The sequence below is a fragment of the Dromaius novaehollandiae genome, chromosome W (genome assembly GCF_036370855.1).
Source record: "Dromaius novaehollandiae isolate bDroNov1 chromosome W, bDroNov1.hap1, whole genome shotgun sequence".
Taxonomy (NCBI): domain Eukaryota; kingdom Metazoa; phylum Chordata; class Aves; order Casuariiformes; family Dromaiidae; genus Dromaius; species Dromaius novaehollandiae.
In genome coordinates, this window is record NC_088130.1 from 44,732,697 (window position 1) to 44,759,532 (window position 26,836).

A 26,836-nucleotide genomic window follows, 5' to 3' on the forward strand; every position below is an offset into this window, starting at 1 on the left:
AATGGGAAGGTAGGAGACAAGGCATGGCAAGCAATTTACAACATCTGGGCCCTCCACGGCCAGCTCAGAGCAACTCAAACTGTCCAGGAGCAGCTGAAACTCTTTGCGGTGGCTCACCCCAGCGCACGAGCGCAGAGCGCATCTGGCAGGGGCGTCCCGCAGGCCTGCCTGGGCACAGCACCGCCCCGGCCCCGGGCGGGAGGGCGGGCAGGCACCGCGCAAGCCGCGTAGCCGGAGCCCTGGCTTATCCGCCTCAGACGGGGTGTTTCCATGCAGCGTAACCTGGCGTGATTTGTCTCGTCCCAACAAGATTTCCAAAGCTTCTCTTGTCGAGCCAGGCAGTAGGCTGACGTGAGCCAACGCTGGGAGCTATTGCTTCAGAAAGCCTCCCTCTGCTGCCTGCGCACGAGCTTTGCCGAGTAGCTGGGTTCCCACTTTCTTTCACCTCCCCCGTGCTGCAGTTACCCTCAGTTACCGTCCTAAATAAACCCGCTGCCTTCCTCCCTCTCGCTGTACTCCTCGTGGGTTTCGAGAGAGCTATCCTTGCAGGCAATTACGCCGACCCTCAGAGAAAGCCATCATCCTTAGCCAGCAGCAGCCCAAGCTGTACAGACCCGTGCTGTTTGTGAAGACAAATATAGCGTGAAGTCACTTTTGTCCTCTTCCTTTTGAAGCTCTTTCCGCTAAGCAGGACTCCCGCAGCTGCAGCCAGCAAAGCCCAAGGGCTCCCCGCAGCACCCCAAACGCGGCGCTCGCTGCGCGCTGGGGCTGGGGCGGCCCAGGGATGCCCCTGCAGCCATCCGGTGCTCCTGAGAGCCCCCCAGGGCAGCCCAAAGGGTCCACGTACTCCGAGGGCTGCGCTGCTTATCGCAGCTCTCCAGTGCCAACGCGTGACGGTGGAGAGCACCAGCTTCTTTCCGCCTCTGGGTTTCTCTTCTAGGTCCGCCCAAGCTGTGTGTCTTGGGCTTTCTGGGCCAGCACCTCCTGTCACGCCGGCTAACGCCACTGAAGGGCCAAGCTGGACTGGCTGCACACTTTGGCCACAGTTAGCGGAGCTGTTGTCCCTGCCCGTGCCCTCAGCAGAAGAGTTTCTTCATGGTTTCCCTGTGCAACCCGTTACCTCTACGGTCAGAGAAGCAGCATCAACACAGCAGATATCAAACTACTATTTTCTAAAGGCTCAGCTAGATTCACACCTTTTCCTGGGATTACACTCATCCTATTTTCCCTGGAGGCCCTCGGTTTACAGGGTCCCTGGGGTTATTGCTGTGCTGCGGTTCTTCCTCACCAGGCTCCAGCGGCCGTGCGCAGGCTTAGGGCTTAATGAATTCACTGGGTTGGTTTGGATGGTTAAAAACTGATACCAAACAAGGGAAAACTGATTATTGCTCTCCTCTGGAAAGGAGGGGGGTAAAACCACAACCTAAACCATTTGTGAGTTTTTTTGCCTGAATTTCTGTCTGACTGCCCTGGGCTATAGGAGGTACTTTAGCTGTAATTGAAGAAGTCTACAAGTAGACTAGGACAACCATATTGCATAATACAAAGCCTTGAATCATTCTAGTGAAAAATACAGTCAGTTGTTGTTGCTATTGCATTTCACTGATACTATCATTTAGAGCCTTGTCCTGCACCTATTGAAGGGAAAAAGCGAACTCCAACAGCTTTCCGGGAGCCCCCATGCTCTTCCAAGATCTCTTTGAGACTGCTTTTTTTCTTTCCCCAGGAGGTGTTAGTCTGTGTTATTACAGATTCACTCCATCTATCTTGCTATCTTCATTTCAGTATTTCTGTCCTTTTTAAAGATCCCTTTACAAATATTGTTTGCAATATCTTGATAGCAGCTTTTAATTCAGAGCAACAACATGACTTTTTCATGAAATTTGTGCATCTATCTATTCTTGGATAATATTCATAACGAGCCCCAAATGGCTACTAAGAGAAAGAGTGAAAAATCTGACAAGAGGAGAAGCAGCAAAAATAAAAGATGAAAAGCAAAATTGTAAGAAATAATTGCACTGCTCTGTTCACACAATTAAGAAGCATATCAGAGGAAAACAGTTAAATTAGCTTACTGAGTGCTTACTGGAGTTTTAAAGCTCTACTGTCAGTTCAATTAAAAAATACCCTGACAACAGTACACTGATTTCTAAAGAAAATGACATTCTCCAGCAGCCTGAGATGGTCTCTGTGACACTGACAGCCTCTGCTTCTCCTTGTCCTTTGGAGCATTAGTGCCTTCCAGAGATGATTTCAAACTGTCAGGGCTCAACCACAGCTGTTGCTTTTCTGGAAACCAAACAGCCCAGCCTTCCGCTTTCTATGGCAACAACAGTGAGCCCTTCGCAATCTGACCTGCTGAGGAAAACCTGCTGTTAATTAAATGTTAATTACCTTAATGCAGTCTGCATTATGTGGAAAAATGCAAGTTATTTTAATCTGTATTTTAAAGAAAACATCTGAGGCTTAAAATGTCAGGCAGAGGCAGCTTATGAATCAATGCGTGTACATCACTCTCGCCCCTTTGGTGTTGGAAGAGACTCCTATGAGTTTGATAGAGACGTTGTTCTATTTTTGCAAACATTCGGGTGGAGACAATTTAGTTTGCTTTCTGTGAAAACTGCAAATGCAACATTAATAACCAATTCTGAAAGATGTTAAGATGTATTGATATTTTTATTACAGCAATTGCCTGTTTTGATTTAAAAATACATCAGAAGTTGGGTCCCTCCTGCTTTCCTCAGATAGCGACTGCAATTTGAGAAATGTGACTTGGGGACGTGCACAGGAGCCTTCGCGCTGCCCCCTCTGAGGTGGGCGACTGCAGGAGAAGACGAGATTTGCTGGCTGCCGCCTCTGAGCGTCCGTCCGGGCCCTGCTGCCTCCCTCCCGCAGGCTCTCGGCTTCCCTCTCCCAGACTCTCAGCCGGGCTTCTCCTGAGCTCACGGTAACGCGCAGAGCGAGGGAGAGCGGCCAGCCTAGGCCCAGCACCCCAATCCATCCAAATTTGCTGACTTTGGGGTCTTCTCCTTTTGGGACCCCGTACCTGCAGGTCTGTGGATTTACACCCGGCTCAGGCCAGCAGCTCAGGCCCCTGCCTGGGCCTGACTGAATTTATCGCGCTGCTTTTGCTCCGGACTGAGTTTGTTACTGTGTTTTATCTTACACGGACCATTGCAAGCACTGCAAGGAGCGCTGCGGTGCTGCGGCTGCAGAGGGCTTTGGAGGTGCTGGTATTCAAGGCGCTGGCATTCGCCAAAGAAGCTGTTTTCCCTGCGATTACCTGAATATGCTTCCATGTATAAACTCTCCTTGTTCCCTTTCCATACTGATGTTAGCCATGGTGATTTCTGAGACAGCACTGGTGCCTGGCCTGAGTTCTTCTGTAAATTCCCTTCTGCTCTCCTTCTTATAGCAATGACAGCAAAAAAATACTAGAATTTGGTTTCTTCCTGTTTGCAATTGGTTGACTTGAGAAGCAGCATGGGTTAAATAAGGTACCCCACACCTGATGTTTGGATAAAACCACTGATATGGTCACATAGAAACATTGCGCAAACCATCTTTTGGGAAGAATAGTTAGGGCTGGGGTATAAAAGTTAGACCTAGCAGCACCAGACAGAAACGTGTGTTTCTCTTTCTTTTCCTCTTTTACTTCTTTGCAATTCGCACAGGAAAAATATCAAAGTTCAATAAAGGCAACGCAGGGCTGGATTCTCTGCTGGTGCAAACTGGTGTAACACCGTGAAGCTGATGAAGTTCCACCAGTTTGTACCAGCAGCAGATTTTGTTCAAAATAAGCTGCGGCAGTGCTGCAGTTGTCCCAAGGGGACATGGGAATACTGCTTCTGCAGTCTGCGCATTTTGATGCAACACTATTTATAGCCTCAGAGTGTAAACCCCCAGAAAGCGGGAGAGCAGAAGGCAAGCAACCACCAGCGGTGAACACTGCGAGTGAAACTTCATGAGAAAAGCTGCCAGCACTGCCAGTGCTGCTCAGGCTCCACCTAAGGAAACAGCCCAGATTCAGGCCCAGCTTTAGCGGGCACACTAATTCCTGAGATGTGCGCCTGCTTCTGCCACATCTGAATTCGATCCCATATGCTTACAAATCTGGGGAGTGTCTCAGTGTTTTTACAATGTAATGTGCATTATTTTTCTCATCTTAAAGCTGCCCATGTAGAGAAAAATACAGGACTTCAGTAACAGTTACCAGCATGATTTGCTTTTATTACCTTTCTGTTCAAGACCCTTGTTTCCCCTTGTAGCATGTCAAATTGCCCCCAAAACCATATTATACAGCAGAGAAATGTCGTTCACACTTCACTGGCTATTGATTTACTTTATTTATTGGCACAAAATCAGCTTGAGATAAACATTTTGTCCCCCATTTCCACTATTGTAAGTGATATAGTTCACTGCAAGATAGGCAAACCCCAATGTGCTGGGTCACAATTCGACATGGCTTTCTAATCAATGTGTGAAAAATTACCTAATGAATAATGGGTTGCACATTTCCACAAACAAATTAACCAGGGTGAGACTGAAACTAATGATTATATTTATCTAATGTAATTTCACATCTGTTACTAGTGCTAGTAATTTTTTTTTCTTCTTTCCATGGTGTCCTTAGAATTACAACCTAGCTTTTGAGAGACAGACATTTTACATCTGTTTAAACAGAAAATGTTCAGATTTATTAGATATATACTTTTAAACCCAAAAGATGCTTGGGGAGTCTGTTATTGTTTTGCAGTACTTTGTGGGGGTTGAACTGCCCTTTTAAACGTCATGTGGTCCTCACATGGGAGTCAGCATGCTCGGTTTCTTGAGATCTACTGTAAAAGGAACAACAAAAGTGATTTTTTTCCCAAAATACAGCCAGTTAGATAAACCCTGTTAATTTTTATAGGAGTAATGCTAATGTTATTTGATCATGAAAAATCATTACAGCAGGAAGGAACCTCACAGGCTTGTTCTTCATCTTCTTCTTAAAGTAGATGTGTGCCTTCCTGGTGAAATGATCAGTTTGGTAAAATAAATGTTCCTGGAGTCCAACCGCTGGCTCCACGAAGGCTCAGGAGGCACCAGGGGTCTGATGTGATAGTTGCTTTTCAGACTGTAGAAAACAATTGGCTCTGTGGGGTTTATTTTCCCTAGGTGTTTTTATTCTCAAGGCATGTTGAAATGTTTTGTTTAGGCGGTAAAGACTGGCTTAGGCATCCTCCCTGCTCTCCAGAATATAAGCTGCTAACTTGCCTCTCTCCTTCCCTGGTGGCCCTTCTTATAAGCTCTGCTTTGAAACACCTCTCTGCTGCAGACGCCTTCCCGCCTGCTGCGATGGGATGTATCTGCTCTGTCACATCCAGCAGCTCACAGTTGTCTCTAAAGATGTTGCAGAAAAGCAAAAGTCTCCAAATGATGTCACCACTTGAGTCAACATTATTAAACAATTTCACAACCTGTCTCAGTTGTGGTGGCAGCTTTCATAAGGATTTATTATCCAGAGAGAGAAGAAGGGAGGGGGCTGAGAGTGCGCAGAGGTTTGAAAGTCATTGTACCGAGAGTTTAATTATTGTATTTTTCACTGAAGTTGAAAGTATTGAGGAAAAACTAGCCAATTTCATATTACCTCATTTGATTAAAGAAGTTGTATGATTGTTCAGAATGTGTAATTGCCATTTAGTACAGCCGAGATGAAGAAAGCTTCTTGCCTTCATATCCTTAATACTTGGCAGTATTTAGTAGGCTCATTGGAGTAGCCAAACAAAACTTTAAAAATGACACCAGCCTTATTCTGGAGACATTTTGATGATTGAGTCAGCTGGAAATCGTGAGTTACTCAGTTCTTTTTTCTGCTGGGGGGGGTTGTTTGTTTTTCACTAGTATACGCTTTTCTCATCAATGATAGGAGAAGTTCTCCACGCAGACATGTCAGACATGGGACAGTATGCAACTCCGTGGGCCAGGTTTTCAAACAACCAAGAAATAAAGTATGTCACAATTTCATGTTTATTATACATAGAAATAACCCGCAGACATCCAGCAGCTGTGTGCTCATACGCCTGCAACAGTATGCTTATATTGGTTTGGTTTCTTTATTGTGAAGAGAGACTCTAAACACGTCACGTTAAGAATATTTCTTTAACGCCAGGTGTGCTTCCCAGGCGCGTGGTGACCGTGCGCATCAGCAGCCACAGCCCCGCTCAGTGGTAATTTCGGTGGAGGTTTGGGGCCCGCGGACCAGGACTCAGCTCTGGACACTACGAAAATAGCGCGTAACGCCCCAGCTGCCAGCTCCCGTGAGCCCTGAGCGCGTGGCTGCCGGAAGGACCCAGCCTTCCCAAAGTGCCTGTTCTGCCCCGCGGCTTGCGGCGGTGGCCGTAAGGCGTCCTGAACCGCCGCAGCCCGGCGAGGCTGTGCAGCAGGAGGGCCCGGCCAGGCGCCGCGAGCCCTGGCGACCTCCGTACCCCCGGCAGCGCGCCTCGGCGGGGCAGAGCAGCTGGGAGCAGCTCTGCGGGGATGGGGGGCTTCTTCAGGGGCTGAGCTCGGGAACACGTTTGGGCGCTGCTTACAGCAACACCCCACTCAACACACTCACTCGGTTATCTTTGTTTCTCCTTCATCTAGTGCCTTTGGTTCAGTTGAAGCCACTGTAGCTAAGTTAGGCCAGCTCCGCTCTGGAGGTACGAACTATGTTTATAACAGCTCACTGATCGGCGCGCGGACGGTTGTCACCGAAGAACATAGTGAGCTCTGTAGGCAGAAAGAAACAGAAGATGCTGGTGGCAACACAGCGAAGCGCTGCCCAGAGGGATTAGGAGCAAACTTCAGCACGTATGTTGAAAACACACACGGCAAGATGAGACAAACGTCACGTTTCCTGGCAGACGTGTCCTGAGCCCCTCACCCCCGGCCCCGAAGGGGGTCGCACCGAAGAGGCGCCGCACGGCTCCAGTCCCCCTGCCTTTGCACGGTAACCACGCTGCACCATTTGTGTTTCTCATTTTCCCTCTGGTAAAAATTTCTCACTGAGGGTTTTGACAATTTTCAAATAATGTCGTGGAGAGTGTGACAACATGAAATGAGAGTAGAGCACAATGATGCAGTAAATAGTTACATTATTAGAAAGGCAGATGCTGGCATTGAAGCAGGGTTGTTGGCCTAAAAAAATAGATTAGGAGGGAGAAAATAGAAAAAAAGCTGTGAGGTATCAGAAGCAGTTGATAGCATAATAACATTCATATGCAAGCAAGGGATTTTTGTGGCAATGTGAATCAGTTCACATGCTAATATAACCAGTAAATAAACCATAGCAACATTCTGGAGTTGATATTATTACTCACCAAGTACAGCTCCAGTCCAATGAATCATGTCTGGGATTGCATTTTGGACTCCAAACTCTGGCACTTACAACCACCTCACCGCAACCGCACCGCAAGCACAAAGACCCTTAGGGCCTGCAGCGGGTCCCGAGTCCCACCAAGCCACGTATAGGCAACCTAACCTCCACATGAGCTCTGTGCCTTGTATTGCCTATCGGCTTCTTTGTGGCGCTCTTTAGAGGCCTCAGAGGTATGCTCTGGCTGGGCATAGGGATACTGGTGAAATTTATGACATCTGAATGCAGCCTTTGCTATAGCACCTAAATTGAAGAGAGCGAGGAGTGATTTGGAGCAAGGCTGCTACAGCCTGGCTCCCCGTGTAGTAAGTGGAGAGGAACAGGGACTCTCTTTGCCTTGCGGTGAAAGCCCTTTACCCACCTCTTGTGCCTATCTTCCTCTCTCCAAAACAGTATAAATTGCAGTCTGAATTCAGCCTAAGAACAAGCCTGAAGTATCTGGGGAATTTCTATGTGTCTCCAGGGTCCAATGACCCACGCAAGATCCAGGGAATCTGATTTTCAGAGTGCCTTGGCACCAGTTTCTCCAGCGTAAGTCTTGGGGAGTTTCAGGTACTGTCACTTTGAAAAATCAGCACCAACTGTACTGACTGGGGCACCCAATCCGCCTAGGAATGTGTGGAAACACAAGCCCACCTTTAGGAAATGCAGGAGCACTGTTATAATCCTTGGCAAGACCATGCTAAACAAGAGCCATTTGTTCTCTAATGCCATGAAACAGAGCAGTCAGAGAGTAATGCACAAGTCAGGAGCACTCTAGCTGCCAGCAGGTCAGTTGCCAATGCTTAAACGTTGTGCGTTGTAAGTCTCTACAACATGCTGCATTATTTCTGCTTCCCCACAAAAACGCAAAAGTTGGAGACATTTTTATAAATTGCATTCTCATGTAAGGCAGGGCATGATCTCAGCTGTAAGCAGAGGCAGCCCTTGCAGGTACTCCCAAGATGATATTAGTCTCTTAAAAAGTGAAGAAAGGTGTGGAAGGGAAGATCCGTCCCTGCGCATCGCTATTCCGGCCAGCACAGCTCAGCCAGGACACAAGCGAGACTCGGATTCCCTTTGCCGGTCAAGCCAGCTCTCCTGGGAGCCTCTCGAGAAATTGTGCTGAGGCAAACAGAGTTCCTACAGGATTTGCTGCTGCTGCACAGACACTGATATGGGGCAGGGCCTTTCAAAACTGCACTGAGTATGTAAAACGAGGAAGTATTTTGTCCATGAAATGAATTACTAATGGGGCAAGTGCCTGCGCACTTGAATTTTTCTACCCGTTCAGAAATGAGAAGACCTAGACATGACCTAGGTATCAAAGTCATTTCAAGGAGATTCACCAATGGAGTGACACACATGATGACTGAAGGTGAAGGTAAAATACAGTCAAGAATGGTGCCCTAAATCCTTTTTCACCTGGAGTGATTCCCACAGGGAACCAGAACAGTGTATGATGTGTCAAAGTCCTCGAGGTACCAAAGAAAGCAGGATCAGGCAAGTACCTACTCTTTCATGTGGAGGATCCCAATCTGCTTCATGCAGAAAGTCGGTCTGAAGCTAGAGATAAAATATAACGATCAAGATGAGATTTAAAGATGAGATGAGACATTGTGGTCTGGTAGAAAGAGCACTTCTGGAATGACTGGGCAGCTGTGATGTCAAAGGTGGCCAGGATCAGAGCAGTGCAGTTAGTTGAAAGAAAAGATTTGTGTATTGTTAGAGACTTTGGACAGAACAAGCTAATAGGATATTAATTAATAAAGAAGAAAATTCTGAAAGAGTTGTGGAGTTTGGTAAGAAACTAGTGAAAGTAGCAAGTCTCTTCATACTCCTCACAGTCAGGATTAGAAGTGATGGAACTTGGCAGCCTACATTACTTTGAAGAGGAGACTTAGGTACTAAGACATGTAGATGCTTTTGAAAAAAATACCTGTAATACTGGATACTTTCATTTAGCAAGTAATTATGTAACCAGCTGCTGTCAGAATTATGACACAAAGAGGGATGTGTATGCAAGGTCCCAACAAGTAGCAGACTGGCTTTGTATTTTGGGTAAAACTGATTAACCAGAACGTCCATGGATGAAATTTACAGTAGGGGCATCCTACTGGAGAGGCTAAGAGAGGAGGAGATCTTGACTGAAGGACTATTAGGGCAATGCGTTGTAGGAGGATAAGAATCATCTCCAATGGAAATGAGAAAAGTGTGATTTAAATGAGGATACAAAACAGCTGATGAGGGGATCAGAAGCAGCAGCTCCTTGTTTCTTAGCTTCTGGCTAAGAAAGGACAGAGCAATTGGGACATAGCAAAGGGTCCTGTCTCCTTTATAAAGCATCTCCGTCACAGGTATCTTGGGTTTCCCCAGATCCAGCAGGATTCCCCACCAGTACAGGCATCTGCTCAGCCACAGTTTATGGCAAATCTGAGCTTAAAATTGCACAGGAATTCTAAACAAAAAGGGGGGAGTAACAGTAATATTAAATAAAGTTGAATAATCATCAAGCTCATAATAATTAAAATTTCAAGAATAAAGCGTGAGTCATTTATTTGCCACCAGGACCTTAGGATAAAAGCACAGGCTGACAGCAAATACAGTTGTGGGTGTTAATTATTGCTTATGATAGACACAAAGATTGGAGCCACCAACTGTACCGACTGTAATTCTTTACTTAGCAATTTAACGTTCTTCCCTACTCATCTCAATGCATTTTTATATGTCTGACCTTCTGTAGGCTTCTCATTTTGTTCTTCAGTTGAAAGAGCAAAGCTGGTTAATTTCTGATGACATTTTGTGGCTATGTAGCTGCTGAAATATCTTCCTGCATTGACTTTTGTTTATAAATCTGTATTCAGTGGACATACGACTAACCACGCAAGCCTCTAAGCGGATGGCACCGCTGAAACGACACCCCCTCCCTCTGGGGCCTCCCTGGGCACAGCCGAGGCTCAGCGCCAGGAGGACGCGGACTAGCACCATGCGGTGGCCATGGCCATGGTGAAGAAAAGCTGGACGACAGTACATCACTACCCGAACATCGTATCTCCTACCCACCCGGCACATCGCTGTGCTGTATTGGCGGCATGACCAGATCCTCTGGAAACAGCGACACAGAGTCACCGTGTTATACTCAAATTATGTTTTGCCTCGGCTGTGATAGAAGGCAGGATGCTCGATATCACGTGCTTCCAGTACATAAGAATTTTATTAGAAAATTAGAAAATAATGTTTATGCCTTGAAACAGGAGATGGTAGTTCCTCTTAATAATTAGATATCAAAAACAGGGGATGATGACTGTAGTCGTTCTGAAATGCTCTTTAAAAAGTTAGCAAAAAATAAACCTTAAAAGCTTGTAAAGGAACCACAGGGAACCGTAGCTGCCACTTAAATTATATTAAAGGGCGATAAATTGAACCCAGTAAAAAAGAAATGTGTCCTTACAGGATGCATCGTCAGCTTATGAAATTCACTGCAGCAGGAGGTCAGTAAGAGAAAGTCTGTGGTTTGTTTTTTCCAAAGTACTTTTTGGATCACTACCATGGTGTTTCCAGTGCTGCAAGAAAAGGCTAATCGAACTTCATACTTCAAGGCACAAACTGCGTACGGGGGTCAGGGAAGAACGTCACCCTCGCAGACAGTGCATTAAGCATATTCTGCATTTTCCCTCCCGACCTTTGAAGGAAGGATACGAATCTCTGCAGAACGGCTTCGTTATCCCCAGTGGCAGGTCCTGCACAAGCGCCTCGGGGCTCCCGCCTCCCCACGGGGCGTTCTCCTTTGGCTGGTTTCAAAGCACGTAAAAGCAAAATTTTAGCTCTAAAATATTTTGTTAAGCCTAAGTGTTGATGAAAGAGGCAAAGTAAAAGTAAAGCAGAGCTGTTGAGTGCCAAACATGGTCTCAGGAGAAGCTGAAGCAGGCACAATTTCTTGGCAAATAAGAGAAGCGACCTCCCACCCATCCCATTATAGCACATCCCGGGTGGAAGACAAAGCCGGCCTCATCTGCGCACGAGCCCTGGCTGTGAGGAGGATGAAAAGAGAGACACCCTCCTGCAGCTTTTTCTCTGAGGTGCAGAAGTAAATTTCGCACAGGGCCTTACTTGGCTATTAATGCACTCCCCGAGCGCTATAACGATAAAAGAGTGATGGTTAATCAAAGGCAGTCCCCCACCACGTCCCGGGCACGACCAGCTCCTGCGACTCTCACTGCTGTTCTTGTTGTGATGAAGCGAAAAATTAAGACAGTGCCGTCCCTGCGCTCGCCCCTCTGCACCGCTCTGGTTTTCCTTCTGCAGTTGCATCGCTGCCTGGAGTAATGACCGGTCTGTGATGTTTAAAAGGGGTCTTGTGGGTGCTCCGTCTCGGGGGGCAATTCTGCTTCCCTGCGTTAAGCCATGCCTGCCAGCTGTCTTGCCCAGAGATTTTTGGGTATAGTGTGCACATGCATAAAGTCAAGCTAGCTTTCAGGCCCCGGCTCTCAGCTGAGACTGAACGAGCTGATCTGGTGCAATCTGCACTCCAATACTTCAGTGTGGTCCTTGTGGGGAACCTCTTATGTCAGAGTAAAACTGGTTGAATGGGGTTATTTTAGGAAAGAAACTTTACGAAGTTTTTTGCTTTTTTTTTTTTAATGAAGCTTTTTGCAGAACAATTTTGAGGCCTTACACTGCAAACCTTCATGCATGTGTCTGGATGACTCCCTTGCATCCAGTTAAGCCTGGGCTTTAAAGGCTGTGGGATCAGGGCCTTCGCTTCTTTGTCCCTTTTGTCTAAGCTGCAACTCTGTTATGGCTATCAAACAGATGAGATAGATCTGTGACATTGTAGGGTACTAATTTCTGGGGATTTTCCTTTCCTTTGCTTTTGCAGTGTTTAGATTTTTCATACGTTTATAATGCTGGCGAGGGAAAAACTAAAATTCCTTTGTTCTCCCTTGCGTCTTTCTGCTGAAAGGCTAACCAGGCCGCGCTTCCCAGACCAGCCGAGCTGAGCTCCGAGGCAGTGGCAGGCGGGAGGTGGTCCCCTCCGTGTCAGGGCTTGCTTTATAAAAAAGGGATCTTAATTCCAGCATTGGAAATGAAGAGGAGTTTGCTATTAGCTCTCATATTAATAATTTAGAAAATACATGCCCAATCACTTGTGTTCTCTCAGTTCTCTCCGAACACAGCTGCAAACTGCATTAGGTGTTAGGGTGAATGGATATATTTCAGATGAGATATTTGTACTGAATTATTAGGGTAGTCTGTATTACAAAATTACTAATAAACATTGCTTCTGGCTCAATTTAGCCTGAACTCAGTGAACCTAGCCAGTGGTGAGAAATCAAAAACTCTGAAATACCCGATGAATGAATCTAACTAATCAAGAAACCCTGCAGGAAGTAGATGCCAGGATTAATGAGCCAGTGGTTTCACCATGCCATGCTGTTATTTCTTCACATAAATGCCCTCAGATGAGATTACCTTTGTCATGAAAAGGAGAAAAGGAAGGTTACATACTTTCAACTGACAGGTTAACTGCCATACCTCCATTACTGTAAGATACATTTTCATGTTCGGAGATTTTTATTCTGAAAAATGAAAATTTAAAGACCACAACACAAATTAAACCACATTTTCATTTCTAGGAGCAGGGACCATTGCTGCTAGTACAATAATATAATCTCCACTGCGATGTTATCTGATCCCTTGCCTTGCACAAACTTTCTTCTGATGTTAATTATTGCTCAATGAATGCAATCTTCAGCAGAGGATAAGAGCAGATCCTGCCTTCCAGGGGGATTTGAGGGGGAGAAGACAGGAGAGGAAGAGTGTCAAAGTATTTCATCAAGAGAGCAAATGAAAGGTTCAGTGACATTATCATTATGTATATTCCTTAGACATTAGAGGTGATGTTATGTTTAGAGGAAAGTAAACCTATGTGGATACGTCCTGGTGTAGAAATGAATCCATATCTATAAACTTAGATCTGAGTCTATTTACAAGCTGCGTGGGTAATCGCTCAAAGCCAAGACGCATCCTAAGGCAGGCAAATAAGCCTAGCTTTTACAACCCCAATACGTTGTATTAGCCACTTAGTAATAGGCTAATTGTTATTCAGCATAAATGTTCCCTCTTGATACAGGTGGAGTTCACTCATTTATTTTGATCACTTTACTTGAATGAAACAAGGCTGTTCCTTGTTGTCAGGTGGAACTGGTCAGTTTTGTTTAATTTTTGTATTTCAGTTTCAGTGTGAGGGAGATTTTGGAAGAGAATCCTTCACACACAATCTGTAACATGTATGAATGAAATCTGCAGTTCCCTTTTTTCTTCCATGCTAAATATATAAGTGCACCAGCTTAGACGTTTTATGTTGCAAAGCTTCAGCTGGTGCTAAGGGTACGTATAATTTCAAAAATCTCCAGGACCGAGAACATGAAGATCTATTGCCATGGAAACAAATGTTATATCAAAGTTGGGCAGGATCAAAAAGCTTTGTTCATAACCGGGACAACAGTTTCATTAGAATATGGGGGGAATGATGGATATTTTAGGAGCTAGAACTGAGAAGAAGGATCTTTGTAAGGCCTCTTCCAAAGATTTACAGTGCTTGGTGTCAAGAGTTGGATCTTACAGGTTGTGTCTCAATCCCCTGCCCCCAGCAAGAAAGAACGCTTTTCTCTACCATTAAAAAGCACATATTTTTTAAAGATCTTCCATACCACACTTTACTACATTCCTACATCATAAAGCCGTCTTGCTTATAGCAATATAAAGCAGCTGTAAAAATTACGTGCTTGTAAACAGCCTTGCGCAGATTTGGAAGGAGCAGAGGGGGGTGAGTGCGAGCGGGGACCCGCCGGCGCTGCCGGGCTGCGGCGCGGGGCCCCGGGAGCGCGGGGGGGCCGGCGGCGGCACCGGGGGGCTCCCTCCCCCCGCCCCCTCCCCGCGAGGGCCGCTGTAAACCGGGCAGAAATTTTCCGTGCAGAGCCGGGTCCGCTCGCAGCGGCCGCGGCGGGGCGGTCGCCTTGCCCGAGGCGGGCCGGGCCGGGCCGGGCCGGGGAGGCCGGGAGGAGGGATAGGGCGCGGCGCGGCCCCCACGGCCTTGCGGGGCGGCTGCTCCGGCCCGGCCCCGCCCGGTGCGGGACGCCCCGGCACCGGGTAGCAGGCCCCCGCGCAAGGGCGCAGGGCTGCTTGCTCGGGTGACCCCCGGCGGACTCGCTCCTGGCCTGGGTCTTGGGTAATTTATCCTCCTTTTATTTCTCTTTTAAATTAAATATGCATACGTAATATGCACTTTGGAGCAGGCAAGGACCCTTCTGCGGGTGACTATGGAGCTGGGCACTCTCAGGTGTGTAATTAAGAGGTGTGTAATTGATGTACGAGGGGAAGCGATCTCGGTGCATTGCACTAAAAAAGGAAGGGAGGGGGGGACCCGTCTGCGAGATGCTCGACGAAGCCCCGCACTTTTCTTTCCCCGAGTCGAAGTTTGCAAAGAAGCAAACGGAGTGAGTGCTGCCCCGCGGGATCAGCCCCGCCGGCAGCCGCGCTCGCTCCAGAGCCGGCCGAAGGCGGACGGCGAAGCGCCCCCCGCTGCCGCGGCCGCTGCGCGGCCTCACCAGCCGCCCCCGGCCCCGCCGGCATCGGCCCCGGGCGGCCCGGCCCGGCCCGGCCCGGCCGCCCTCGCCCGGCACCGCCTCCGCCCTCCCCTCTACCCCTCTCGCTTTTCTCCCTTCCTTGTTTTGCAGCGGAACTTCTTGTTTCTGGCAGTTCAAAGGCCATTTACGCAGAAAGATTAACAAAAGTTTATTAATCATGAAGTATTAAAATTGTGATAAATGAAATGCTTCAATGCAAAATTCAAGCAAGCAAACCATTCCCAAAGAAATCAGTGAATCTGAAATTAAGGAGGAAGTCTTTTTTCGCCTTTTTTTTGGCCTGCGTTTCAAGACACCTCTCATATCTCACACGCCACACCAAAACCCATAATTCTTCATATCACATACTGAAAATGATTTTATTTATCCATTTACACTAACTTGATATAAACGTGTCCGGAAAAGTCAAATAATATGCTTTATATTAGCTCAAACATTTATTAAGAAACCCAAAATTCAATAAATAAGCACAGACAATAAGTTAAAACATATCACGAATCGACCAGTATGTAACAAGAATGCTTTATCTACACAAAACATCCTATTTCACATTGTTTGTTCATTCCTCCAGCGGCCCTGCCCTGCGGCGGGGTGACCGGCACATGCAGGCGGGCGGGCCGCGGGGCCGGGCGGGCCGGGAGCCGCGGCCGCGGCGGGCGCCTCCGCCGGCGGCAGCGGAAGATGCAGGAGGGACAATAGCAGCAGGAACGTAAATAAATGCATAAATAAACGTGGGGCAGATTTGCAACTCAAGTGTCACAAAATCAGAGAATCGAAAAAGAGAAGTGCTCTTGCTTTCTTTTTCTTTTTCGCGTATTTTACTTTTACAAAAAGAAACATTAATTTTTTATTTTATTTTCCTCTCTCTCTCTCTCTCTCGCTTATAAATGCTTTATCAAAATGGATTCGATTCCCTCTGGGTTTTTCGTACCGCTTCACGAGCCCGCCCAGCTCCCCCCGACGATGCTGTCGGGGCCGACACCGCCCGGCCCCGCTGCACTCGCTGTAGATGGGGCCGGCGGGAGATTGCTGCTCTTAAAAAGAAAGAATAAGAAAAAAAACAAGAAAAGAAAACCCGCATTTCTTTGCAAAGCCCGTCAGATGGCCGGGTGGATGAGCCGGGGTGGTGGCGAAGGGGTGGGGGGCGAGGAAGGGAGGCAGGGGAGAAACCAGATGCGATCCCGAGCGCCCAGTGAGTCCTTGTGGCTGCTTCTGCTTCGCTGCTGGGGCAGGAGGCCCGCGGGCGGCTGCCGCTCCGGGGGCGCGGGCCGGCGGCTGCGGGGCACCCGCGGGCGGCGGAGAGTGCGCGGTTTCCCGGCCCACAAACCAGTCCGTTGGCGTCTGATTTCAGATCCTGAGTCGACTCCCTGGCGAGCCGGGGGGGGCGGCGGCGGCCGGGCCGGGGCGAGGGCCGGGCCGGGGCGGGCGGGCGAGGCGAGGCGGAGGCGCGGGGCGAGGCGGCGGCGGCGGCGCGGGGGCGGCGGCCATTAGGTGAAGCTCATGGAGACTGTGTGCTCTAGTGCTTTGCGGCGGAGGGAGGCGATGCTGGTTCCCCGCCACACGTCGCTGCTGTCCGGGGAGCTGCAGAGCTGCGGAGAGCCCGTCACGTTGCTGGGGCCGGGCAGAGAGGCGGGCACCATGCCGGGGAAAGCGGGCTGGTAGAGGTGCGACTGCAGCCCGGCGCCGTTGGAGCCCGCCAGGCTGTTGGAGAGGCCCATGGAGTTGGGCGGCGGCCCCGCCGCCAGGCTGCACTGGGACAGCGACTGCGCCATGGCCTGCTGCCTGCCCAGCGCCGGCGGCAGCGGCAGCTGCGACACGCCCGGCATGGCGGCGGCGGCCCAGCGCGTGTCGTTGGCGTGGAAGGAGCAGAGGCTGTCGCCCATGGCGGCGGCGGCGGCGGCGGCGGCCGAGGGGAACTGCGGCAGCCCCGGCGTGGGCAGCAGCGTGCCCGGGGCGCGGAAGACGTTGGTCGTCTTCTTGCGCTTCTTCCACTTGGCGCGGCGGTTCTGGAACCAGACCTGGAGGCGGCCGGGGCGAGAGACACCGTTAGCGGCCCCCGCGCGGGGCCCGGGCGGGATAGACCGTTAACGGCCCCCGCGCGCGGTCGGGGACCATTAGCGGGGGGGCGAGGGGGGAAGACCGTTAGCGGCCCCCGCACGCGGTCAGGGCGGCAGAGACCGTTAACGGCCCCCGCGCGCGGCCGGCGCGGCAGAGATCGTTAGCGGCTCCCGCGCGCGGTCGGGGACCGTTAGCGGGGGGAGAGACCGTTAGCGGCCCGCGGGGGCGGCGGTCGCCGCCGCCAGGGGGCGCCGTGGGGCGCGGCGGGAGCGGGTCCCGCCGCGGGGGGGAGTGGGAGGGAGCTGCCCAGTTTTGTGCCGGCCCTCGCGGCCGCGGGGCTTCGCGGGCGTCCCGGCAGCCGGCCGGCGAGTCGGTCCGTCTGCCGGGCGTCGCCCGCAGGCGCGCGCCGGGGGCAGCGCTCGCCACAGCGGCAGGCGGGTTGTGCCGCGGCTCAGCGGCCCGCGGCCCCGTAACGCGTCGGCGGCCGCTGCCTCCCGCGCCTGGGGCTCTGCCGTCGCAGCCGCGCAGGTCGCGCGCGGCGGATCAGCGGAGCCGCTGGAAGTTTTTTATCGCGGCGGCGATGAGCGTGTCTGCTGGGGCTGAGCCGCCCGCGGCCGCCTCCGCGCGCCGCGCCTGCCCCCCGCGCCCCCGGGAGCAGGTAACAGCGCAGAACAGCCCCAACCGGCCGGCGCGGGACTCTGCCCGCCCGTGGGAGAGCCCCGAGCCGGGGGGGGGGGGGGGTTGTCCCGGGGAGCCCCGGCCTCGCCCCGCGGCGCCGCCGGCTGCTCCGCCCGCAGAAACCCCCGGCCCCGCCGCCCGCGCCCGCGGGCTGGGTTTGGCCGAAGGTGGGTTTGGTGAGCGGGTGCTTTGCTCGGGGTGATGACGGCAGGAGGGGTGAATTCGTGGGTCTCACGGCACCGTTACCGAAAGCGTCGGGGTGGCTTTTACGGGGAGAAACCGGGTCGGCCCGCAGTGCTGCCCCGGGGCGGCCGGGCTGGCCGCGGGCGCGCCGCACCTCAGCCGAGAAATACGGGCGGCCATTAGCGGGAACGAGCAGCTGTTAAGGAACTAAATGCTATATGAATAATCGAAAAATCGTGTTCAATTATGTTTTAGGGTTAATAGTTAAATTGCGGCTACAAAATCTTTTATGTGTCATGGTTTACTGGTGTTGTAAAGAATCTCCATCAGGTCTGATCGCCTCAGTTCATAGCTATACTGCATATGCTTTTAAAATGTGAATGTTTCCAGTTGAAAACTAGTGCATGACAGATTAAAACGCAGGGAAAACCTGGGGGAGATTTTGCAAATGCACACATGACAACTCCAGAAATATATTAACCACAAGCATTTGGCAACTTTGGACCCCTTTTAAAATGCAGCTAGCCCCTGAAAATTTTTAATACAACAGTGAGAATCTAATGGAGGTTGGAATCTAAAAATCTACTTTGATGATATCTGCTGTTACAGTAATATAGATATACTGTAAATGTATTTTAAAATATATAGTCCGTTTAATTCCCCAGCTATAAATGGGTTAGAAACAGAGGGAGAGCATATCACTTTTTTTCTTTTTCTTTTTCTTTTTTTTTCAGGAGCCAAAGCTTTATGAAGATCTCATTGGAATCCAGCGGATGATTAATGTGAAGATTTGGTAGGAAATCTGGAGAGCTGTATTAAAGCTCAGATCTCAGGTTCATTTCGATCAGCCAGCCGTGAACTCTGGGCCGAATTCATTACACTTTAATAGTGCTGGGAGAGGAAGAAAATGCAATTTCTCATTCCATTAGAAAACTAGAAAATACTCTCAGCTTGTCCCCTATTAAGATGTGGCAGGTGACGGGACCATTGTGGGGGACACGGTCAATGGAATTACAGCACATTATTTTTGTTCGTATAAAATATTGAAAGGCAAGCCTGACTGTGCAGAAGTTATTTCACTGATTTGGTTTTTATGTAAATAAAATATTGAAAGTTAATTAATCCATGCTAGAGACTAATGATTATGCTTATTATATTGCATTTGATCGCGTAATTTGCATGATTCTCGCATTGCTGCTTAATAAGCCATTCCAGGTTATAAATAATTCTGAAATTGGTTTCTAATAATGGCATGCTATAAAAAGAATGGTTTTATTACACCAGCCTGAAAAGCAGAGCAATATCAGACATGGAATTGGACTCCCGTTTAAGCACCAGCCGCTTTAATAATTATTTAAATATATCATATACATTAAATATAGATCTAAAACGAAGAAAGAGATAATTTATCCTAGCATCTAAAACCCTTAAAAACATATACAGCCGCTATAAATTAACTATTTAGATCATTTCTTAATCAGTATGGGACCCATATACTGCAAAGACCGTGTAGGCAATCTGTTAACTATAAAGAAAACTATAAAGTACTCATATAAGAACGTAAACCAATTACTATTTAATTTAAATTTGGTCAAGGAGCAGTGATACAGTGGATTGTGAAGTAAATACATTTTACATAAATTATTTTGCATTAGATTACATAATGTTAATCATTTTGAAGTGTTAATTAAGAAGGTTATGTTGATCTGATTACTTTTTAAACTACAGAACATTATTGTAAAAAATATTTAAATTGCCACTCTATTAAACTGTTTTTATCAGCAGCCTCGAGCTATTATCATTGGTTTAGGATTATGCCGAGATCATTAAAACACTTTGTCTTTCTTCCTACGAATTTCTTTGATGTGCTGTTAGAAAATAACTATTTCCATTTTATATTTTATATTTTACTTCATTTACCACACTCCTAATATTGAAATTGGTATCATTAACCTTTGGGAAACCCAATAAAGTTTAATAGACCTCGTTTTCTTTTTTCATAAAGTCAGTTGTCCAATTATATTTTATTTGTGAATCTAATTTCTTAATTTATACTAATTATAGTCTTGTGTATGTTGAGTCAGATTGTTTTACTTTTTAAAAGCAGACGCGCATTTTCTGTCACATCCAAGAACAGAGCCAGTTTCTGCTTATGAAACGTTCATTTAGGGGGTTCTTTTAGCATGTCTTTATTTAGCGGAGGAGCCTGGGCTTGCCTAGGGAAATTTTGAACACCAGCTCTGGTGGAGTGCAGCGGCATCCCTGGTGCACTGTGCTGTGCAGAGACAGCACATCCCACAAGTGCTTCCATTGTGCACGTCTCTCACCCTCTAAAGAGACTCACGCAGAAAGTGGCTAAAATAACCTTTTACCCACAAAAGCCGCATTCGAATAGCCTAGTAGTTATATCCCTCTCTCCTATTTCGAAGTTTCTCCTAAATGTATTTGACTAAAAGGTTTTCTATACACCTATATATATATACATATATGCATACATATATATACACACACATACATATACACATACATATATATATATAGAGAGAGAGAGAGACTCTTTAGGAGAGAATACACCGTAGCTGTTAAAGTTACTGGTTACGCCTGCTGTCCTCCAGACACTATAAAAGCAAGTGTGGGGAAACTCGGATTCCCGGCGCAACCGCGCGTATCGAAGTGCCTTTTCATCAACCCCGTTTTCCTGTTGTCCCCCAAAGCCGCCCAGGGCTCCCGGCGTCCCGCCCGCCGCACCCCGGGGCGGCCCCGGCTCCGGCCCCGGCCGGCGGCTGCGGCGGGGCCGGGCGGGCCGCCAGCACCCTGGACAGCGGCCCCGCGGGCAGCGCCGCCGGGCGAGGCCGAGCAGCGTCCGCAGCCGCGGCCGCAGCCGCCCTCCCCGCCGCCGAGCGCCGCCTGCCCGGGCGCGGCCGCAGCCCCGCCGCCGGCCGGGGCCTGCCCCGGGGGCGGGTGAGCTCCTCGGCGCCCCGCAGCCTGCTCGCCGGCGCCGACCTGCCCCGGGCGGCGGCCGCCGGCACACGCAGCTCCGCGGCGGGGCCGCCCCGCCGGGCTCTCTCCCGCCGCGCGGGCAGCCCGGGGCCGGCCGCGGAGCGGGGCCGAGCCCAGCGCGCTGCCTGCCCGGCACCGCCGCCCTGCAGAGGCGCAGGGGACAAGGGGACGGCGCGGGGCGCCCTGCCCCCGGCCCCGCCGCCCTGCGGCCCGGGCGGCTTTGCCCTCGCCTGTGGAGAGGGGCGGAGGGGGCCGGGTTAAGGCTGTTGCGCTCGGGGCAGGCTTCCTGGCGGGGGGCGGGGGGGTTGGGGCACCCGCCCCCTCCTCCCGGGGCTCAGCCCGGGCACGGCCGCCGGGCGTCGGTGCGCTGAAGCGCGGCGGCACCGCGGGGAAGGGGCCAGCGGGAGCCCCGGGGGGCGCTGCGAGGGGGCGGCGGCTCCTACCTGCACCCGGGACTCGGTGAGGCCGATGCGCAAGGCCAGCTCCTCCCGCATGAAGATGTCTGGGTAGTGGGTCTTGGCGAAGCTCCTCTCCAGCTCGTTGAGCTGCGCCGGCGTGAAGCGGGTGCGGTGCCGCTTCTGCTTCTGCTGCCCCTGCTGCTGGCCGGCCTGGCCGGGCGTCTGGCCGCCCTGCTGGCCTTGCTGCTTGTCGGGGTCTTTGGCGCTGACCGCTAAGGAGCTGGGGTTGGATCCCACCGTGGTGATGTCCTCCCCCGGCAGCAGGGTGGTCCCTTCCACCGTGTCCGAGTTGGGGGCCATGTCTCCCGGGTGCCCCCCCGGGTCCGAGCCCCCTACGCCCAGCCGACACTTCACCGCCTCCCGGTGTCCCAGCAGCTCGGCCGCATCTTTCATCCCTGCGGAGGCAAAGGAGCCGCAGTCACTCCGCTGCGGCCGGGCAGAGGCCTCCAGCTCAGGCCGGCTTGTCCCCGCCAGAGCCGGGCTCCGGCGCGCCGAGCCGGCGGCCGCCTCCGGCCGCTGCCTCGCCCCGGCCGCCCCGGCCCGGCCCGGCCCGGCCCCGGGACGCGCGGAGCCCCCGCCCGGCGCAACTTGGGGCGAGGGAAGCAAAACTTTACACAGAGCGTCTCCTCTTCCCGCTTAAATAACCAGCTCCCCGCCGGGCCTCCCCTTGCGAAACCGAGGGAGGGGAAGGGGGGGGGGGGAGTCTGGCCGGGTTTGGCTTGGGTTCTCCAGCGGGGCTGGTAAAAGGAAGAAAGAAGGAAGGAAGGAAAGAGAAAGAAAGAAAGAAATAGCACCTCAGCCGCCCGGCTGCCGGGAGCTCTACCTCCCTGACAGATGTGCGGGGACTTCCATCATCCCGGCCACCCTTCCCCGCTCCCCAGCCGCCGCTCTAAACAAACACCTGGATCACCATAAACAGAGAGATAGAGATATTTCTTCTCTTAAAAGAAAGAAAGAGGAGAGGAAAGCAAGCAGGCAACCAGAAAAAGCCCACCCAGACTCCTTCATAAATACCATCGAGCTCATCTGTCCTAAAATAATAATAATAATAATGATAATAATAGTAATAGTTTGTGGATACGTGTATAAAAAAACAGGGGGAGAGAGAAATTAAATGATCCACAACTCGCTGCGAATCTACATACTCCATAGGTCTCCCTCTCTCTTTTTTTTTTAAAGACGATGTTAAATCAAATTAAACTTTAATACAGTACAATTACTTTTAAAGGAATTAGCCCATTTAGATCGCATTAAGGTAAAATAAGGAACAAATTGTCAATTTCCTGCCGCGGCTTCCGCGCCGCCGCCGCCGGAGCGGCCGCCGCGGGCGGGGGAGACTCACCGAGCCGGGCGTCCAGGAGGTCGGCGTGAGACAGCATCGCGCACCGCTCCAGGGCGAAGGCTGGTCCCCCCCAAATTTTAGCGGCCCTAAGTTATTTAAAATAGGTATGAGATATAGGATATAAGATATAGATATATATAGATCGCCTAAATGAAAGAAAATTCGGTGTGTGGTTAAAAAGGGGGTCTCTTGCATTATAATGTCCTTTAGAGAGGCGGGGAGGTGCTTAACACTCCGGTGAGCCCGTGAGCGGCTCGGCGCGGGGACCAATCAGGAGGGCGGCGGCAAATGGCAGCGCCCGCCGGGCCCGCTCCGCCCGCCGCCGCCGCCGCCGCCCCGGCCTCCAGCCGCCGCCCGGCCGCTCCCGCCGCTCCGCGCCGCGCCGGCTCGCGGCTCCTCCTGCTGCTTTGGCCTCCGCAGAGCGCGCCCGCCCCGCGCCGCGGGCCATGTAAGTGGGAAGCGCGGGCGCGGAGCGGCGCGGAGCTGGGGGGCGGCGCCGGCCCCGCTCGCCGGCCCGGCCCGGGCGCCGAGGGCGGGCGCGGGGCGGCAGCCGCGGCCGCGGGGCCCCTCGCAGCCGGCCCGGCGGCGGCGAGCGGCGGGCGCCCGTGCGCGCTGCCCGGCGGCCCCCTCCCTCGCCCCCTCGCTCCCCCCGTCGCCCCCGCGGCCCGTCCGCGGCAGAGGCGGCCCCGCGCGCCGCTGCAGCCCGGGCAGCTCCCCCCGGCCGGGGCCTGGGGGCCGGCGAGCCCTCCTTGTCGGCCCAAGTGCCCAAGTTCGGCGCGGCCGCAAACTCGATTTAAGGCAGTAAATAAAGTTGAATGCTTTTTATTTTCCTCCGGAATATGTTAAACTACTCGAACAATTTAAAGTGCTTTGCACGAGTGAAGCGAACCATTTCTAATGCTCTGATTTTTCAAAGCCAGCCAACAACAAAGTTTAGATTAGTAATATATTTCTAACCAGAGTAATTTTCAAGATCATTAGGCATTTATGTAATTAGTGCCAAATCTATAAGCTTTTATTACGATTATTAGAGTAAAATCAGTATAAATTTGTACTAATTTACTACTGTTTAGACTTGGCTGTCAAGCCAAGAGGTTCTTATTGTAAATGATAACTGAGGAAATTAAGTGCAAAATTCTGTACCATTTCTGATCCGCTCCTAAACAATCCGTTTCAATTGTATTTGTAGCAGAACATAATGCCCTTTTAAAGTTATTTGACTTGTATTTTTATTTGCAAAACAAGAAAAATACCCTCTACCCAGGCACAATGAAAACTGATATTTACTACTTCCAACTTGATTAACATTGATTTTTAATTCCAAAGTGATGCAATTAAGATTATTCATTTAGTGCAAATAAAGCTTCCACCAAAAAGGGAGCCCACTGAAGTCTGTGTTAAATAATACAGCGCCAATGGCTTTCTTTTTTTTTCGCCATCCAATTGACTTACACAAAACATTGTAAATACTGCACGCGAACAGATGCAAGAGTGGTTTTGTTCGCAGCTCAGATGTGCAGGGTTTCGGCAGCGCCTGAACAAGGAGACAAAGGAAGCGGCCGACCGATCTCGAGGGCAGTTTTGCTCCTTTTTTTTTTTTTTTTTTTTTTCCCCGCTCCCTGCTCAGAGCTTTGGCTACGTCGACTCGATCCAGCTTGCAGGACGTCGGGCTGCTGCAATGAACCTGGGTGCCCAGAGCCGCTCGGAGCAGGGAGAGCCGGGCCCCAATTTAGGTGGACAGACAGAGGGAGAGAGAAAGGGAAAAAAAAGAAACGAGGAGGTGGAGGTGGGGAGGGAGTTTGGAGGGTTTTCTGCCGGCTGGCCGGGGGAGCGGCGGGGGCTGCTCGTTTGCTCTGTTTTCCTCGGGAAATCCAGTTCTCCGCGCGCCTCCCGGCGAGGAGGGGAGCCCCGCGCTGCGCGGCGGCTCCCGAGGCCGCCCCGGCGCTGCCGCCCGCCGCTGCCGCTGCCGCTGCCGCGGGACCCCGCAGCGAAGCGCGCAGCCCTGCGCAGCCCTGCGCGGCGGCGGCGCGGGGCACAGCCCGAGGCTGCCGAGCGCCCGGCCCGGCGGATGCGCGCGTCCCCGCTGCGTTGTTGTACGTTTCAGGTCGATAAATAAATGTGTAATAGTTAATGCGCAGACACATCAGAGTAATAACAATGGGATGAAATCAAAGGATTATCAATCTCTGTTAGTAACTGCTGAATAACAATGTTGCAGTGTGATTGATAGCGCGCTTCATTTTATGACTTTTCTATTGCTCTTGATTTTTATAGCAGTATAAACAAACTAAATCATTTCTTCCAAGACTTCAGAGCACAACCGTCTTAGGGGAAGAGGGGAAATCAGAGCGGGAAGTCTGCAGGAGAGAAGAGAGCGAGCCTGGCTGACACTTAAGCGTGGCAGAGAGAAAATGACGACGGGGTATATGTAAAATACCCTAATCGCATTCCGCTTCCGTGCGCTCTTGTTTTGTCAAGTGCCTGAATTCACCTGGGCAGCGTCGAAGGTGTATTTACAGGGATTTTATTCCCCGTCATCTTTCCATTTTCCCAGCGTAGCCAGAAAACTGCCAGTCAAGTCCATTCTCCGTTATAATTTAAGGTATTCCCCGCATGATCATAGGAACTGAAGTTCCTAACAAGGAAAGGCTTTAGCACAATGGCCCAAAATCTTCAGAGTGACAAGAGTGTCTTCAGAAATCACTTCAGAGCAAAGTAAAAGGATTTTCTATGACGGATCCAGTGATTTTTCCTCAATAAATAGGTTTTAGATTGTTACACACACGTAGAACTGGAACAAAGGGAACTACCAGAAAATATATTGGTTGCCCCTAATAAAATTTATTTAGACAGTTTACTTCTCATAAAAAATAGAGATTGAATTTCGTACCGGAGTGCCTGCCAAGGGGCTAGGCGCTGGGAAATCACTCCCCCCCCTCTTCCTTCTCCTTCCCTCGCGCAAGGCGCCCGGCGGGCCCGATCCGGGGCCCTCGCCCGGGCCGGCGCTGCCCCGCGCCCGCCTCCCGCCCGCGGCCCGCTCCGCCGCGCCGGGGCCGCAGCACCGGGGCGTGTCGCCTCCGGAGCAATGTAACCCCGATCCTCCCGCGCAGCGACCCTGGGAAAAAGGGGAGAGAACTTTCCAAGGCCCGGAGCTCCCCCCTCCCTCCCCTCCCAGCTAAACTCAAGCCCTGATTGAATGAGGCTGTAATATAAACAAGTGTATTTAACCAATTCTGCTCTGATTTAGGAACAGAACCTTCTTTCATCAGAATAATTATATTTGGAGCAAGAAACACGATAAAATAAGGTTAAACTGCTAAAGTCAGCAGGGTGGCTGGGCGTAAATGGCTGATAAGGTTTGTAATTTGATATTTTATTTATGTATTTATTGAGCATCCATCCAGCTAAAGGGACGGCTGTATGCAGAGCGCTGTAATTGCTTTTTACACTTAGCACACGCTCCCAGCGTTTATCAAATGTAACTTTTGGTTGCCTGGCTCGTTTGTGCTGCTTTTTCTGGTATTTCCAGACAGTAGTGCTGAAATATAGGATATTACTATTCACATTCCTGCTTCTCAGCGCTGCAGTGTAACATTGTTCGCTTTAATGAGAAGCGCCTCCCTCAATAATTAACGACCTCACATTTCCCTATTTTCTTGCTTGATGAAAAGAATCAATTTTAATTCATTGTAAATTACAGCTATGCTTTTGAGTGTTATTTGCTTACAGAAAACAAATCAAGTGACTTAGGCTCCTGTTTACTTTTCCACATCGGCATAGCCTAAACACAAATGACAAATCAAACTATATCCTTTCGTTAGGCGTAATATGGAGTTAAGAAATGGAAAAACATAAACACGTGTTTTTATTTCAATCAACCCTTTCGAAAATATGACTTATTCGGAAGTGAAGGACAAGGCTGCCAGCCGCTACACATCCCAATTTAGCCATTCCAGTCAGAGCTAAATATGATGATCATCGCTGCTTTATGACATTAGACTGCATGCAGCATTTTGTAGCTGTAATAAATACACTTCCTTGAAAGCAACTTTTTGAAGCTTAAACACGTTCGAGGCAAGAACCATCG

The 26,836-nt window shown here is 50.4% G+C and overlaps 1 protein-coding gene across 1 annotated transcript; it reads right to left on the bottom strand.

Annotated features, from left to right (window-relative positions):
• Positions 1 to 16,517: 16,517 nt before the first annotated feature.
• LOC112987089 (homeobox protein orthopedia) lies at positions 16,518 to 22,786 on the bottom strand. The gene is made up of 3 exons (XM_064500971.1): positions 22,750 to 22,786; positions 21,393 to 21,994; positions 16,518 to 17,048 (listed from the first exon to the last, which is right to left on the bottom strand). Exons 1-3 carry the CDS (start codon positions 22,784 to 22,786, stop codon positions 16,518 to 16,520), a joined length of 1,170 nt encoding a protein of 389 aa, XP_064357041.1.
• Between the last annotated feature and the right edge of the window lie 4,050 nt (positions 22,787 to 26,836).

Excerpts from the sequence above, each read along its gene's own strand:
- LOC112987089 (XM_064500971.1), bottom strand. The coding sequence starts at position 22,786 with ATGCTGTCTCACGCCGACCTCCTGGACGCCCGGCTCG. Across the intron at positions 21,995-22,749 it reads CCTCCTGGACGCCCGGCTCG|TTGCGCCGGGCGGGGGCTCC; the intron begins GTGAGTCTCCCC and ends CCTCGCCCCAAG. Across the intron at positions 17,049-21,392 it reads TCACCGAGTCCCGGGTGCAG|GTCTGGTTCCAGAACCGCCG; the intron begins GTAGGAGCCGCC and ends GGCCGCCTCCAG.